Source organism: Tupaia chinensis, unplaced genomic scaffold (assembly GCF_000334495.1).
Source record: "Tupaia chinensis unplaced genomic scaffold, TupChi_1.0 Scaffold000303_1, whole genome shotgun sequence".
NCBI lineage: Eukaryota > Metazoa > Chordata > Mammalia > Scandentia > Tupaiidae > Tupaia > Tupaia belangeri.
The window spans coordinates 620274-638240 of NW_006159793.1; the positions used below are offsets into that span (position 1 = coordinate 620274).

At 44.7% G+C, this 17967-nt stretch overlaps 1 protein-coding gene across 6 annotated transcripts in view; it reads left to right on the forward strand.

The window, feature by feature from the left end:
• Window positions 1–17967, forward strand: part of ABLIM3 (actin binding LIM protein family member 3) — a 137239-nt gene that overhangs the window by 78821 nt on the left and 40451 nt on the right. For all 6 annotated transcript variants that reach the window (XM_006150865.3, XM_006150861.2, XM_014588738.2 and 3 more), the window contains 2 exons: window positions 2822–2915; window positions 8457–8544. In XM_006150865.3, coding sequence (XP_006150927.1) covers window positions 2822–2915; window positions 8457–8544 — 182 coding nt within the window. The remainder of the gene's footprint in view (window positions 1–2821; window positions 2916–8456; window positions 8545–17967) is intronic.

Genomic DNA, 17967 nt, shown 5'->3' on the forward strand with positions numbered 1-17967 from the left:
GTGAAGGGCTGTGGACAGCCCAAGAAGGAGAGATCACTTCTAAATAGCATGGAAGGTGTGGTATTTGAACTAGACCTTGAAAATAAGAGTAAAATTTGAAAATGCAAAGGGGAATTTCTAGGCAGAATTCCTAGGCTGGGCAAAGGCAGGGAGGAGGGCAAGTACAGAACACCTGTGTCCTGTTTGGGAGTTCAGACATGAACAGATAAGGCAAGGTCTCAAGCAGCAGGGGGAGCTGAGCTTAGCTCACCAAGAGCTTGGAATGCCATGTGAGTAGATGTTTGGCATTCCTCTCTAAGCCTACCAAGAAAGCAGTGCTCTTTAAGTAGCCAGCCAGGAGTCCTTAAGGCTGGAAGCCTTGGTCAGAATTCTCCAGAGAAATAAGGGTTTGCTCAGAACTTCTCACAGAGACCCAGCCCCATTTGCTCACCACACCTGGTACCTCTACAGTCTGGCTTGGGCTCCTCACCTGGCTGCTGGCAGTGTAGCAAGGGCTCAGGGCCCTGGCTCTGGCATCAAAGACCCAGTGTAGGAGCCCATCCATGTGATCTTGGTGAGGGACTCTGCTGTTCTGAATCTGTTTCCTCATTTATAAAAATGAGGATAAGAAGACAGCCTACTTCATAGGGCTGTGTAAAGGCTCAGATCTATGTTTCATAACTAATAAGTGCCCAGTAAATATTCACTTTACCATCTGTCTCTTTTTAGAATCATGCATATTTCAAATGCCCCAAGGCCTCACCAGCCTGTGATACAAATGAAGCTGTGTTGGCATTTATACTTAGATTTTGCTGGCTCATTGTACTTACCTTCTGACAAATTATTTTTCTCTCTGCAAAGTGGCCCTCTCCTACCCACCAAGTAAGAACCTGGCTTGAGGCAGGGGACATTGAAAAGGCAGGGGAAGGCTTGTGTCACAGGCTCACAAACAGTCCCTTACCTATGGGCACACCTCTGCTAAGCATCTGTCCTTATTTATGCTTCTCCTTCAGGAAAACACTGACAACCCTTTTGCCCAAAGCAGGCTCCCTGCAGTTCCAACATGGCAACAACTTTAAGATGAGAAAATGGTCTGCCTGTCCTTTAGGCCTCTCTGTGTTTGAGCCAAATCGTCTTAAACATGAAATAGGAAGAAATATCCCTCTCTCCTCAGAGTTTAGATGGAATCTTTAGAGCTAGAGAGGGCCCAGAAGTTGAGCTGAGTTCTCCAGTGCTTCTAACTAACTATATGTTGGCCATAGAGCAGCAGTCTCCAACCTTTTTGGCACCAGTGACCAGTTTTGTAGAAGACAATGTTTCCACGGACAGGGGATTTGGGAGGAAGGTTTATAAGAGCACGCAACCCAGTAAGGTTCACACTCCTATGAGAATCTAATGCTGCTGCTGATGTGAAAGAAGGTGGAGCTCAAGCAGTAATGCAAGTGATGGGGAGTGGCTGTAAATTCAAATGAAGCTTCACTCACTCACCCACCACTCACCTCTTGTTATGCAGCTCGGTTCCTAAAAGGACACAGACTGGTACCAGTCCATGGCCTAGGCATTGAGGACCTCCACCCTAGAGAACTGAGCACCAAATGCCCTCCTTAAAGGTCCCTCTCAGCAATCATGGTTGTACCACCTGGTGCCATTTGCTGAGTACTCACTATGAGACGGCTCTGTGCTGAGCCCTAGGATATACTGGACCCATCTCCTTTAATCTTCATGACAACTTGGGTAAGAAACCAGATAGCCTGAGTTCAGATCCCAGCTCTAGGTCATCCTGGGTGACTAGGGCAAGTTACTCCACTCTGTGCTTAGATTTTTCTCTTCCACACGATGGGAATACTAATAGTGCTGACCTCATATGGCTGCCAAAGGATTAAATAAAATAATCTATGTGACCAACCATCAGAGGGCCAGCATATACCAAGCAATAAGTGTTAGTGGCTTTTAGTAGCCTAAGGTAGTATAAGAGTAATTAATACCAATCTTATCACTGTCTGCTAAGTCTTAAGCACTGGGTAAAAATGGAGTGCATGCAAAGTGGTCAGGAAGGCTTCCTATCATCTACTGATCGGGAAACACAATCAGATGGTTCCTTCACTACAGGTGAAAATTTTATAAGATTATTTTATTCATATATTAAGTATGGGGTGGGGTACTCTTGACAGGGTCTTGCCATGCCACAGTCTTCCTCCCAGTCTCTCAGTCAGTCAGGATCATAGGCATGTGCAGCACACCCAGCGTGTTCAGGTCAATCCGGATCTGAACTTGGGCTCCCTACATGGCTCTGTATCACACAGTTACACCCTAGCACCTGCACCACTTCAGCCGTGCCAATTTCTGATTAAAGAAGGATACATTAAAAAAAACTGATTACATTTATTTCCTCCGAGACAGAAAACAGAGGGACTAAAAAGACTCTCCTTTTATATACAAATATTGCCAATTCTGAATAAAATAAAACTTAAATGTTTTAAATAATTTTCAAAAAGAGCTCTTTGGAATAAAAAGAAAGAGTGGGTCTGGAGACTCTGTAGAAAGGAGAATAAGGTGAGTGAAAGAAAAAGGGACACCCAAGGCCAACAGTCCAGAGTAGTGGTTCCTGTACATGTTCAAAGAGCCCGTCAAGATACAAATTCACAGGCAGATTCCCTGTCCAATTCTGAGATTTTCCAATTCTGAGATCTGAGGGGTGTCTCAAGAGTTTGCATTTTATATGAGCTTCCTAAGTGTTTGTAATCTTGGCCTGTCACCAAAAACTGCAGGTCCTGGAAATGACACAAAACCCCCTCTTGATCCTCCCCTAACATCCTCACCCTGTGTGAATTTCCTCTTACAGAGATGGTGTTCCTTACTGCGAGTCTGACTACCACTCCCAGTTTGGTATTAAATGTGAGACTTGTGACCGGTACATCAGCGGCAGGGTCTTGGAGGTGAGTGGGTACCAGTAGCCATGAAACTGTATTCATGCAAGATGGCTGTGTCCCAAAACAGTCATCACTGAGGCAGGAGAAGGTCACCCATACTGCTTTTTCCACAGCCTCAACTTCCCCCAGCTTTGTCTGCTACATGACCTTGGGTAGGTAATCTTGCTGAGATATCTGGGCAACCTCAAAATGTGAAGGTGAACAAAATTATTCCCAGTTCTCAAAAAAATGCTGTGCTGGGAAAATCAGTTGCTTCTTCTGATTTGTACCCAGACAGATTTCTTGGGACTGACAATTATGATTGTCTTCCCAGTCCTGCCCGAGGACATAAGGCTTTTTTATTTTTATTTTTTTTTAAGTATTTAGTAATGTGCTGATTTGAAAACCAGCTTGTCTAGCAGCTTGCTCCCTAAGCCCTTCTTTGGCTGGTCCGTCACCATGGCAACAGCTTTCCCCAGCCTCCCTACACAGCTCTCTCTGCCAGTGACAGACAACCTGCAGCACCCTTGCTGAGTCCCTGCCTGAACCTCCTGTCTGATGGCCTTCCTGGCCTTCCTTCCCACACCCTGTTAGGCTAAGAAGCTATTTTCCTGTACTCTGGGACCACCCACCTTGAGAAATTAGAAACAGGAGTTTGATGCAGAGGACAATTAGTAGCCTAACAGTAGGAATAACTGGGTTCTGACACTGGCTCTACTGCTAATTTATTCTCAGTTTTGAGGGACTTTTGCATCTCTAGTCCTCAGTTTTTCCATCTGACAATGGCTGGGAGATAGCAATTATTGATAGCAGGATTGTCCATTCTGCCACATCTGGCCAGTTGGTTGTGGTTATCATGAGTGCTATGTTGAAGATCCTGGAGCCACATCTGGGTTCAGCTGGGTCCTGAGCCCAGGTGCAAGCAGGAGTGAGTAGCAACCAGGAAAGGACTCCCTGAGGCCATGCATTGAAGCAGAGCCCTGAAGGTAAGGAGGTCATCACATGAAGAGCTATAGGAAGAATGAGTTGACCCATTTAGGGAATAGAGAAAAAGACCTGTGTGGCTGATTCTATAAATTGAGGATGGGGGAGGATGCAGTATATTATATACTGCATGTCATCAAGGACTTTATGGGAGTTTGGGTTTTATGTTAAGTGAAATGAAAAGCCATTAGGGAGTTTTTTCAACTAAGAAGCAACATGGTAAGTTTATGTTTTAAAAATATATTGCTCTGGTTGCTACATGGACAGTTGACTGTAAGGAGTCAGAAGAGGAAAAACAAGTGCACAAAGTTAGTATACCATATATTAAGTATCTCCAGGGAGCAGTAAGGAGCACAGTGCAGAGGATAAGGCATGAGCATAAAAGAGTTGGTTAGGCCCAGGTTCCCAAGGATACCTGGGTGAGGAGTTTGCATGCAGTTCACTGAGCAGTGGGGTTTTAAGAGACGTCTGAGCAGGAGTGGATTGGAGATGTACCTCAGGGACAGTAATATGGTGATGTGCACAGGCTAAAGTGGAAGGAAGGGAGATCAGCAAGGGGCCACTCTATGATCCAGGCAGGAAGGACTCCAGAGGTACAGTAGCAATGGAAGGGCAACCACCTTTGTCTCCAAAACTATGCAAGAAGAATTCCAACAGATCTCCACTGAGGGGCAACTTGTAGACAAGGAGACTGCAGGTTAGGAAGCCAACAGCTGTACCGAAGTATAAAGCTTAAGTGATAGGAATTCTGGTGTTGCCACCTGCAGAATTAGGGATGGCAGGGAAAGAAGCAGATCTGGGCAGAAATATGGCAAGTTCCATAAGGGCAGCTTGTGATTGAAATTCCCAGAATGTTCAGAGAAGGCAGTTGGAAATAGGAGTCAGAGCTCAGGAACAAAGCTCAGGTCTGCAGAGGCCAATGTCAGGGACACTAGGATTTGAATAATAGCACCATGGGAGCTGTCAGGATTTCCATGACAGAGAGAGAGAGGAGGGGGGTTGAAGCCAGCCTCAGGGAGTGACAGTTTACAGGTGGCAGAAAGAGACTGAAGAATGATCAGAGGCAAGGTCAATCAGAGTACTGGTCAAACTCCATGGAACAGTTAAGGACGAAGTGGGCTGGAAAAAGCTGTTGGATGCGGAGAAAGGTCACCTTCTGAAGCATCATTTGCTGGGTGTGCAGGATTGTGAGAAAGAGGTAACCAGCTGGCAATAGGGTAAAGGGTCAGTGGGGTAGGAGATCACAAAAGCAGACTTTTCTTTTGAGAAGGAAAGAACTTCGATTACACACATGACTGCAGAGGAGAATTAGTTCCAGCGTCTCCAGGCTGCTCTGCTCCTGCCGATGGCCGCCTCTTTCCCCTAAGTTCTGTTGTTTAGCTCTGTGGCAGGTTCTTCCTCCCAGGCAGCTGTTGTGACTGGGTATTAATTGATTCCATTTGTATGAGACTCCATTAGCATCTTGGATATATTGATTTTTTTTCCCCCTTAGAGCTGAAAGAGACTTTTAGCAATCAACTAGTTCAACCTTCTCATTTTACAGATGAGTAAAGTGAGACCCAAGACACGCAGTGCTTTTTCAAGGTCAGTCAGTATTCCTGGTAGAGACAAAGCTCTAATCTAGGACTCCAAGCTCCCATATCCCACACTCATGCCCACAGCTCTTGGGCACTGAAAGGTCTCTAAAGAAGCATGATGTCAAGAAAAAAGTATGGTTGCAGTGAAATTGACTTGGATGTAAACTTTACCACTTCTAGTCATGAAACCTTAAGCAAGTTACTTTCTCTGAGCTTTAGTCTTTGACAGAATAGAACCCTATTGTCATTTAATTCCAGTGAATATTTGGTCAGGACATTTTTTAGTCACAAGTACAGAAACTGTACTCAAATGGCTCAAGACAAAAAAGTAAATTTATTGGTTCCCATCATAAAAAGCCCAGTCGTTCTGACTCTAGACACAGCTGGATTCAGTTCTTAAAGTCATTTGGAATCTCTAGCAATCTTAGTTCCACTTACTTTCATGATAGCTTTATTCTCAGGAAGGCTGTTCTTTCTGATAGGAAGGTTGGACTCCAGTCATTCCAGACTTACATCCTATCAGCCAGCATCTCCAGGGGAAAGTGAATTTATAATTTCTCAAAGCTCAGCAGACACCCTGGCTCTGACTCTCCTTGAACAATCCCTGAACTAATTGTACACCCAGAGCTGGATATTGGTGGACTAATGCAATGATAGGTAGTCCTACCAAGGAAAGTTTTGGTGCTGTTTCTGGAAGAAGAGGGAAGGAGGTTTGCTGGGCAAAAACAGTAACTAGCCACTACAGAGCCCAACTCATTGCCTCGTACACAGCTGGCATTTAATATTGTTTTCTCATCGTACCTCTTCTCATTCCCTTCCCAGGCCATCCCATCATCCCTTTCTCAATGACAGAGCTCAATATGCGGAATGTCAGTTATGCCCCCTTCCTTTCTTGTCTCTGTCCTCACCAAAGAGAACCTCATGTCCAGTTTCCTTGCTGCTGCCCTTCCTAGCCTTGTTGGCCATTCTCCGTTCTCTCCTTTAGGTCCCCATCTCTCAGGTACCAACTCTGCTATGTTTTCTTGCCTTTAATTTGTTAACAGATGAAATGGCTCATCTCGCCTCACTAACTTGGTCTTCCCTGCTGTTGGATGCAGGCATGCAGACTGCCCTAACCATCTCCCTTCCCTCTGGTTGTTCCCAACACCCCCACCCCCCGCCATGGCTAGGGTTTCTGAGATGGGCACGAATCTTCTTTCCACTGGGGCAGGGTTGGTGGGGCGTGACATTTAGAAAGTTGCTAAGCTTTGGTTTTGCCAAGGCACTGTTGTCACCCTAGAAAACAGGTCTATAATTGAAATGATAAAAAGACACAGAGTAGGAAAAGGCTACTAATTAAAACGATTATCTTTGTCACAGTACAGGAGAATCAGTCCCACTATATCTCAGCTTGAGAAAATAGCAGGCCCCTTCCAAAGTTTGAACATAGTTTGTTTTTTATGATGACAAGGACATTTTCTCACTGGTAGGAGCCATGTAAACAGCTAAGAATTAAAAAGGGGGGAGGGAGAATAATAGAGGTGTTTTTGTTTTCTTTTGTAAAAATCTACCCTTTCCATATTGTCATTAAGTTTTTAAAATAGAGTATCTCCAGAGTAGGCAGCTCATGCTAACACCTCCCATCCCACCCCTGGAAGTAAATCTTCTTATTACGCATTGTAAATTTTTAATTGGAAGGAATCCATTAGCAGCTGATCAAGTGATGATTTGGAGAAGGGGCCTTCAATAACCTGTCAGTATCTACCAGTTTCCCCCAGGAATTGCCCCCTCTCCAAAATAAATAAATAAATAAATAAATAAATAAATAAATAAATAAATAAATAAATAAATAAATAAATAAATAAATAAATAAATAAATAACATGTTAAATGACATGTAAAATATTCCTTGAAAACAAGCCTTATCTTCCAACTCAATTGCCACACCAGGCTCCTACCATATAGAAGTTCTGAAGCTACCACTGAAGGGCGCTTACACATCAAGTCCTCTTGGCTGGGAGTTTACTGTCAGAAATTTCAGCCAGGATGCAAGTGCAGGCTGGTGACAGGCTCTCACAGGTCCACCCAATGCAGCTCCCAGCTCCCAATAAGACCTTGAGACACAACCTTCTCTGAAGCTGCTTCTTCCCCCAGTAGAAGGATTTGCTGCTGCAAGTCACTTCTATTTTTAATTTAAGTAATAGTGAGGAAGGTAAGTAGGCACAGAGAAGAGAATTTACCACAAGCATACTGGGGCAAGCTGGGGATAGGGGCACAGGCACCCAGGTGCAGCAATCATGGGACTGGCTCTGGGGCTCCCCAACAGGTCTTGGCTTTGAAGTTCCTGTTATTTGTCCACTGAGTCCTAAAAATCTCCCTTTCATGTGCCAATATCACAAGTTTTGCCTTGTCTGTAAACCTTGTGTATTCACTCATACCTAATACTTTAATCTAGTTTGAGGTGGCTTACTTGTATATAAGAAAACTTTTATAACATAATGAGAAAACTAATAACACTTGCCATTTTTCAGGTAACCCAAAGATAAATATAGTTTTAGCTAGATTCTATTGCTTATGGAGACTCTAAGCCTCACATCTGTTCTCATTCTTTAAAATATAAATTAGTAGGTTTTAGATAAATGTTAAATACACACCAACACCAAACTGGTACTTTCTCCTTGTTAAAAATAAGCTCATATACCACTAGTAGTGAGGGCCTTATATTTGGGAAAAGTAAGACTGTTGCTGCACCTAAAAATAAGGAGGTAGGACCAGTGGCTTCTGAAGAGCCCTTCTCACTGCCAAAATAGAAGGGCTAGGGCCCGAAGAAGTCCACTGAGCTGCTATCAGGGGCCCATGGTGGGAAACACCAAACTTCCTGGGTAGTCTTTTAGATGGTTCTAGACTCCCCTAGGTAGATTCCCTACCAACCCTAAGGTCATGAAGATGCCAACAACACCAATGTGCACAGTGTTTAAACCCAACCTGCTTCAGCTCTGAACTCCTGTGTCACCTTTTGATTTCCACAGGCAGGAGGGAAGCACTACCACCCAACTTGTGCCAGATGTGTACGCTGCCACCAGATGTTCACCGAAGGGGAGGAGATGTACCTCACAGGTAAGCAAAAGTCATTCTGTGAGGCGTTCTAATTTGCTCATGACTAGAAGACAGATACAGTCCCCTTCCATTTCAGTGTTATCTTTGTTTTTTGGCGTGTCCTCAAAATTGCAATTAATTTGCCCCTCTCTGAGTAGATTGGGAAAGTTGCTGGTGTGGCTAATATGAAGTGACATGTAATCTGCCTTCCTTCCCTGTGCGCCTTCACCCGCTGCTCAGTTGGCCTGCTTCCCTGGCAGTGCTCTGAGCAGGCTCCCTTGGCTGTGCCTGGAAGTGGGAGGCCAAGCAGCACAGAGCCAAGGGGTCAGAGAACTTCAGCAAGATGCCTGGGTTGCAGAGGGTCTGCAGCACCCCACCTCTAACCTGCCACCACGTGCTCCCCACATTACAGAGTATCACACCAGGATGCTGTCTGGGTCTTCCCAGGGAATCTCAGAATACACAAAGAATGGGAGCCACCAACAGTTCTTACAAAGCAAATCAGGGCTGCTTGCCCTCTGCTACTTCCCAGGGTCTAGCCTTTATAGTCCAGGTTCTTACAACAGTCTCCCACTTAGTCTCCAGAGTCTGCTCAGTCTTTGCCCTCTGCCTGGTCCATCACCCCAGGGCACCATATACTCTACCCCACTGAGAGGACCCCAAGGCCCCTCTTTGTCCCATCAGTTTTAGGCACAAACACTTCAGTCTAGCATTTAATATCTTCTCACCAAGGTCTCAAACCCTTCCTAGACTTGAACATACCCAACACTTAAGCCACTGAAGCCAACTTTCAATCATTTCTTCATCCACTGACTACTATTTCTTGAGCTCCTGCCATGTGCATGGTCTGTGCCAGAGTCTATAGTAAAGATCAGCCACAGTTCCACAGTCCAGTGAGGGAGAGGCATTAGTCAATAATCACACATAAATGTCAGCCATGCCCAGTGTTACAAAGGAGACTGAGTATGAGACTCAGACTCAGCACATACGCTCTCAAAGGGAGGCATGACAAAGAAGGCTTCCTGAGGAAGGTCCAGGAGCTGAGATCCAAAGAAGGAGAGGGGATTAACCAGCATCTCAGTTCATTTGGGCTGCTATAACAAAATAGCACAGAGTAAAACAGAAACATTTCTCACAAATCTGGAGGCTTCAAAGTCCAAGGATAAGGGACCAGCAGGTTTGATGTGTGGTAAAGACCCACTTTCTCATAGATAGGACCTTATCACTGTGTCCTCTCCCAGCAGAAGGGGCAAGGCAGCTGTCTGAGGACTCTTTCATAAAGGCACTAATCCTAATCATGAGAGTGCTACCCTCATTACCTAACTACCTCCCAAGGGCCCCAATTCCAATCCCATTACCTTGAGGTTGAGATTTCAGCAAGGGAATTTCTGGGGCACACAAATATTCAGACCATAGCAACTGGACAAAGAGAAGAGGTATGACATAGACCAACCTGAGGGTATGGAGTCTGTAAGACTCTGAGGTAGGTAAAGAAATGGCAAGTATGTGAGACCCAGAGGAGCCTATGTGGCCAGGGTGCAGATGGAGGTGAGAGATGAGGCAGGAAGCCAGCAGGCAGTGAGCAGGCTAGGCCGGCCAACAGCAAGATGGTGTTTGGCACCTGACATGAACTCATGGCCCTACCCTTTGTCTTCCCATGCCCTCCTTTGGCATTCTTACCATTCTAAGCTCAGTTCAGTTACTATGTGCTTCATGAACACCCCAGGTTCTTCAAGCCCACTCACAACCTAATGCACTCCGAGTCTTCCCAGCCCTTTATGCCTGGTCTCATCCAGCTTGTAGAAAGTTGTTGGCCCTCTCCCTGAGACCCCTTGATCCTAGCATTGGCCTCATGTGTACTCACTATACAGGTGAACCCTGTGGTTTGAGTTGCTATGTCTAGCTATTTCTAGCTGTTTGGATAGCCATCTTGGGATGAGTGAGGACTCTTCTTCCAGATCATCCCATTCGAGAGACCTAGACTGGTAGAGGTGGTTCAGAGAGTGTGTCTTCAGTCAAGCTTCTCCTAGCCACAGATGCTGACAGCCATGAGTCCATCAGGGTGTCATGAGTCCCTTGTGCTGGGCAGATTTTATCAGTCTAAGTATTGTTGACATTTTGGGCTGGCTGAGTCATTGGTGTGGGGGCTGTCTGTGCATTATAGGATAGTTAATAACCTCTCTGATCTCTACTCACTAGATGATAATAGTGTGCCCCTGTCCACTGCAACAACCAAAAATATCTCAGATATAGCTAAATGTTCCCAAAAGGCCAAAATTATCCTGAGATGAGAGCTACTAGCCTAGAGTGACTTGGTGAAAACTTGTGTCATCTGCTAGGGATTTCTATGTTGGATTGGATGAGGTGACCATTTTTAACATGTGGTGACTCTGTATCTATTTGCTTATATACACTGTCATACAGGAGTTAGAGATGGGAGGTCAGTGACCCAGAGGTCACTCTAAACTGTGAAGTGACAGCCCTCATTGTATAGATGAGGAAAATGAGGCCCAGAGATAGGAAGAGATTTTCATGAGAAGAGAGCATGCAGGAGCAGGGTAGGGCAGGGCAGAGCCAGGCCTTGGCTCCCTCTCCAGGGCTCTCTCCACCTAACCTCCTGGGACCCAGGCCCTGGCTGTTCCACAAGTCCCGCTTCTTCCCTTGAGTACCAGTCCCTCAGTACCTGGTTCTCAAGTGATTCTTGCTGCAAGAGTCTGCATTACCAGCCTCAGCTGACTGCATCGTGTCATCAGAGACGAGATCCTGGCTCCATGGGAATCTGGAGTTCGCACTTGGTTTGCAAACGTGTTGCACAGTATTCCCTTGCCCCTTCCCTGATGAACACCTCTCCCAGGGTGAAACCGCCCTCCCATTCACATTTCTACCTGTGCATTCCTAGAATAATCAGCATCTTTACCTTTCTGCCTGAATTCCCAGTCCTAATCTTTCCCCATTTGGCACTCTGACCCAGATGCCTCAGGCTGAATCCGGGCTCTAATGCTTACTAAGTGTTTGACCTTGGACAGTTTATGAACACTCTGAACCCTGGTTGCATAATCCGTGAAACAGACTCATAGCAATCCCTACAATTCTTACACAGGGGAAGATCCCAGTCCATTCGCTTCACAAGTCTCTGTCAAGTACCTTCTGTGTGCCAGTGCTATTCTAACACGGAGAGGGAGCATTGAGTGAGTCAGGCAAAGGTGCTGCATGCATGGGGTTCACAGCCACACGGATTACTTCACCAAACCAACTCCACACAGATGTGGAGAGAACTAAGTGATGAACTGAAGTGAACAGCTTTGTGATCATGAGAGAGAATGCACCCAAACCTAACACAGAAATGCCTCTGGGAGGTGGAAGATATTCTTGGTAATGAAGAAGGGCCTGTCACCCTCTCATTAATTATCTCCCTCTCTACCCCACCCCCACCCCCGGCTCCTGGGAGAGTGGGTGTAATTGCAGGGCGTTCAAGGATCTGCCTCAAGGATGCTGAGTGATCCTGCAGTGGGGGTAGAGGGGGGCAGGAGAGGCGGTGCTGACTCGAGCTGTGGGTATCAAGTGGAGGTGGCAATCACCAGGGTTTCTGCTGCCATGGAGAGCTGGACAGGTGGGGGGATCAGGATGGAGAATAATATCCCCAAGAAATGGCAAGAAAACCCTCCTCCTGGGCAGCACAGGTATGGAAAGAGCCAGCAGAGTAAAAATTCCTGTGTTTAAGTGTTGGCACTCGGGATCTTCAGAAGTGACTTCTCTGGGTTTCTTCTTTCACCTGTAAAATGAGTATACTATCACTGTCTTTCACGCATCCATTCCACTTGAGGCCACACTATGCGCCAGGCTCTCTATGACACGCATGCTGAGCTGAACAAGGCTGTCATGCTTGCTTGCTGCCTTGGTGGGTTTTACTATCTGGAAGGGCAGACTGACGTTAATCAAATAGAAGTGCAAACATTCAATGACAAGCTGTGATAAGAACTGTGAAGGGAAAGTTTAGGAACAATGGAGTGTGTTACAAGGGCCCTGATTTAGTCTGGGAGGCAGGCGAGGGGAGGCTTCCTTGAAGAAGAGATGTTGCAAGCCAAGATCTTGAAAATGAGTAGGAGGTGGGAGGGCAAAGAAGGGAAGGTTGTGGAGGCAGCGGGAACAGCAGGTGCAAAGGCCCCCAGTGGGAAGAAGCATTACATGGCGGGGAAACTCAGGCAGACCCACCGATCTGGCACACAGAGCAAGCATACACCTTAAGGTCTTTATGACCACTAGAGGAGAGGATGAATGTGAAGGTGCTGAGGAATCCATAAAGCAATGTATGCTGGAGAGCGCTGAGAGCCCTACAAAGCTTATTATCCCAGTTTCGTGAGATCTCTAGCTGGACACAGCCTGGTACTGGCAAATGGTCTTCGGGAGATTCTTTTGGTCAGTTCGTTTGTGTTTTAATTGCTGTGTGATGGCTTTCTGATGGGCTCTAATTGGGAGAAGTCTGACGTCTGTCTGGAGGAAAATTTCCAGGGACCCAGGAGACAAGAGCAAGTTTTCTTTTATTTGTTTTAAGCTCTGTTGTGCATTCAGTCTTTTAACTGTTTTTGTAAAGATGCCAGATATCTAATCTGTTTGTTATCCAAACCCTTCATTTTGGGCTTCACCAGGAAATTAGGTCACTGATTTTGTGCAACAAAATAGTAGCCAAAATGCTGCAGGTTTGGAGCAAAACTTAGGTTGAAATAATCACAAAGGTTACAGTTGCTGGAATGGAGGGAGTTTTTCTAAATTCTAAATGTGGTTCATAAGATAGATTTTGTTCTGGTTCTAAATGTGCCTGTACCCAGAAGAAAGAATGAAGATAGACTCCTTCTCTCCCCTTCAATTTACACTAAATACTCCCCTGTTCTGACGATCTGAGACAATGACACAGGAAACATAGGAGTTTAGCTGCACATTTCTAAATAGTTCTGTTATCACTTGTATATTTAATTAAAACCTACCAGACAGGAAATCATTTATGAAATCCTTCTCTGCTAAGAAAAGTATTGTAATGAATTGTAAGTCGTGCCAGTAATAATGATGATGGTAAATGTAACAAAATACCATCAGCTGGTATTTGTTGAACATTTACTATGTGCCAAGTACAGTACTAAGGGTTTTAAACACAGTATCCCATTTTAATCCTCATAACAATCCTATGAACTAAAAACCATTAATATCTTCGTTTTAGAGAAGACTGGGAATTAAAGGTATTACACTTCTTGGCCAAGATATGGTTCATAGGTAGCCTTGTGACTTCTATGAATCTCATAAAATTGCTTGCCAAATTTTGCATGTAGGTGTGCTCCTCTAGAAAGAGGGTTTGGAGCTTTCACTAGATTTTTAAAGGTGTCCATGGCCCTAAATATAGAGCCTCAGTTCTGTGTTAAGTACCTAAAAACTTGCTTTAATAATGACACTAGGGACCAGCAGTTGGCGTAATGGCTATGTTGCTGAACTCCCACATAGTCAACCACAGTTCAAGTCCCGGACCCAGTGACTTAAACTCAATGCCAGGCGCGTGTGCGTGTGTGCCCAAGATCCTGAGAGGAGAATGAAGAAGAAGGGATTGTGGCATGGCCATCCCCAATGGGGGGTGATTTCTCACTTTCGATCTCTCTGTCTCTCTCTGTCTTTCTGGTAAGCATATGCACCCTATAGCAAAAACCTCTCCAAAATAAAAAATAATGACACTAAACCTTTCTCTAGTATAACAGACTCTATGTCAGATCACATTTCTTTTCATTCCAATAACATAAGGTCCTGCTACCAGGGGCATGTCTCTGGCACGGCCAGAGATGCCATTGCTATTTAACCAAGGTCTCATCTTCCTCTGGGAAGTTATTCAGAAAAGATGCACTGGATGGATGTTCAAGTGCAATGTCTCCTGTGGTTATGGGCTGTGGAACACCAGCCTCAGTCATAATCTATGCATCTCATCAAACCACTTTAAAAGGCACTATTGTAGTATTGGTTGCTGTAATTTTGTAGTTTAGCATTATTACTTTAAATTGGATCTTTCTACTGACAGCTTAGGTTGTAGGAGTTATGCTTAAAAACTTTAAATCTTATGTTTCCCCAATCCTGCTACTTAATTTTAGATCCTTCAAACATATTCTATTACTGTACTAAATTGATATTTCCTAAAGTCTGACTCTGCTAAGCGTATTTTATTTTAAATAAGAGTGCATTTGAAATTTTGATGAGCTACCATTTTTATTTTTAGATTTTAAGGATTATCAAACATCTTGAATCACTTACAAAATATACAGTGTCATAGTTTAAGGTTTTTATTTCCAAAGTCTGTTTCCAGCTTGTTGTTCTCAGGTTACTGCAAACTCAAGAGGAGGTGGCCATTTTCTTGCCAGTTACATGTCACATCTACTTCACCAGCCCATTTGTCCATGATGGTCAGAATTAGGTCCAGAGTGGCAATTTCCCTGGTTGCTTCCTCTATTTTCTGGGAAATGAAATTGCCCGCTGGGCAACTCAAGAATTTGTCAGATACCTGGGTGTTAGCTCAATGAGATGTTTTATTAGTCTGGACTTTTTAAGTGGCAGAAACCCAGTTTCAACTATTCCAGACAAAAGGGGATTGCTTGGCTCATGAAACTGAGAAGCATCAAGGACTAGTGGGTGGAGGAGCCTTGGGTGTCACCTGGTGGTTCTTCTCTACTGATTGGCACCCCTCTCCTGCCCCAGACTGGCTGTTTCCATGTGGTGGGAGGGAGGGAATGGCCAGTCCCCATCCATTGTCAGTACAGAGAGGCAGTATTCCCTGCTAGGCTTGGTAGAGGAGTTCCAGAGGGACCATGAGGGCCCAACTTTGGTCACATGCCCATGCCTGGACCAGGGTGGAAAGACAAAGATGAACAAGCAAGCAACACTCTAAGCTCCCTAAGCCCCAGTCTCCCCGTGAGAAAGATGAGGATATGGGCCAACAGGTGGTGTGGTGGTTAAGGTGCTGAACTCTCATTATGATCACTGCAGTTTGAGTTCTGGACCTGGTGACTTGCTTTCTCACTTTTTTCTCACTTTCCCTCTCCCTCTCTCTTTCTTTTTCTCTCTGGTGGGCACACATTTCCTGTAGCAAATTAAAAATAATGATAGTAAAATGTATTTTTTAAAGTGAGGACAGCCCCGCCATACTAGGCTATGAGGATTACATGAACTAACACATGCCACAGGATCAGGACAGAGCCTGGCACTGCTGGCTCTGCCAGGCTGAGCTCAGGATAGACACCCAGGAATGTAGAAATAACCTTTCCCCATGATGCAATGCACTGACAAGTGCTAGCGATTGTCAGTATTATCGTCACTATTAGGAGTACTTAGCATATTCAGCACAGGTACTCAATAAATGTCAGTGAGCATTACTTTCATTTAGGCATTATTGTTATAAAGTGTGCTACTTAAAGCCTGATACAGGCATTTTGTAATTTATGCGCGTGTGTATACATATATACACACGTATATGTGTTAGTATGTTTAATATATGTGTTGTACATTTACTTATAACATTATATGTTACATTGTATATAATAGGATATATACTCATGTTATCATAGGAATTATTAGAATACTTGGCGCCTGGCACATATCACGTACTCAATGCATTTCAATTACTGTCCTAACTTCTTATCAGCAATTATTATTGCCTGTGGATTGAGGCACCTCAGTATTGCCATCGTCTCCTCATCCTGTCTGATATCCTCCTTGGTAACCAGCTTCTTGGTAACTAAGTACTTCTGTCAAGCTCTTTATTAAGCTTCAAGACCACTTCATCCTGTCAGCTCCAAGCAAACCAGCCCCTCCCACATCTCCTGAGGTGCCCTGGTCCCTGGGCACAAGCCCAACCTCCCAAGAGTGTCCACTGGCATCTAAGCCAGGCTTCTGTTCAGTGGCTCTTCTGCTCAGCTGGCCACCACTCACTGTGACCCCCCTGCTCCAGGAGCAGGGAGGCAGCCACTCTCTGCTCCCCTCAAATCTCTCCATTACTCCCTGCCCCAAGTAAATTCTGGCACACCGATGATTTAGGGGAGGAGAGAGTAGTTATAACAATAGCTAACACGTTTTACCTAACATAGGCAGACACTATTCTAAGGGCTTTATGTATTTTAACTCATTAATCCTCCAAACCTGTGAGATTATCATCTCTGTTTTCTGGAGGGAGAAACCAAGGCATGGAGAAAACTGATTTGTCCTAGATGATGCAGCTAGTAAGTGATGGAATCAGGATCCAAACCTCCTAAGAATACTACATTAAAAAGTGCAGAATGCTGGGCACATGGTGAAGATTTACAGATATACCTGAAATTAGAATAATAATGATGTTGTTACATGGCAGAGTCAACAGAAGTGCTTGCCCTCCTTCCTGCTGGGTTTGGAACCCTAGTAACAGAGTACCCTCTGGTTTCCAGAAGCAGTTCACCCATAGGGAATGGGGGGACTGAGGAAACAGGGATAATTTTATTTCACCATCAGAAAAGTCATGATGTACTTTTTCTATGGAAAAATGTGCCATGCCTTTTCTGATGACCCAATATCACTGAGGTAAAATTGATATGATATAAAATTAACCATTTTTAAGGGTACAGTTCAGTAGCTTTTAGTACATTCACAATGTTGTGCAACAACCCCTCTATCTAGTTCCAAAATATGTTCCCCACCCCACAAGGAAACCTCGCTAAATAGTCACTCTCCATCCCTTCTCTCCCTAAACCCTGGCAACCACCGATTTGCTTTCTGTCTTTATAGATCTACATATTTTGAGTGTTTTTTAAGTTTATTTACTTCTTCCATGATCGAGAGAGACAGAGAAAAACAAAACAGAAACAGAGAGATGGCACCCTCAATAGGATCTTCATATCACAATTCCCCTCCAGTTTCAGCCAGCCCCAGCTGATGGGCCTGTGTGTGCCCCACATACTCAGTAATGTCTCCAGATGTGAACTAGAACCTCCCCATGAGGATCAGCTTCACAGAACACTGCAGTTTACCACTGCACTACTGCCCAGCCCCCAGCTGTTTCCTATAGATGAAATTATGTATGTATTCTTCTGTGATTGGCTTCTTTCCCTACGTATACTGTTTCTGGTTTCATCCATGGCATAGTATAGTATCCCTATAGTAGTCATTATTGTGGAAAATCATCTCATTGTATGGATAGTTCACGTTTTTAAGTGTAAATTTTTATTTCTCCTATGAGTGAGAGAGGCAGAGAAAGACAAAGAGAGACTGACCCCCCCCAAAAGATGCCACGATCCCCAACTTCAGCCATCCCCAGACTGTGGACAAGCATATACCCAGTGTACTCAGAGGAGGTCTCTGGACTTGAACTGGGAATAGGATAGCCTTTCAGAGTGTTGCGTTTTACCTCTTGGCCACCATCTAGGCACTGGATAGATATTTTAAAGGAGAAAT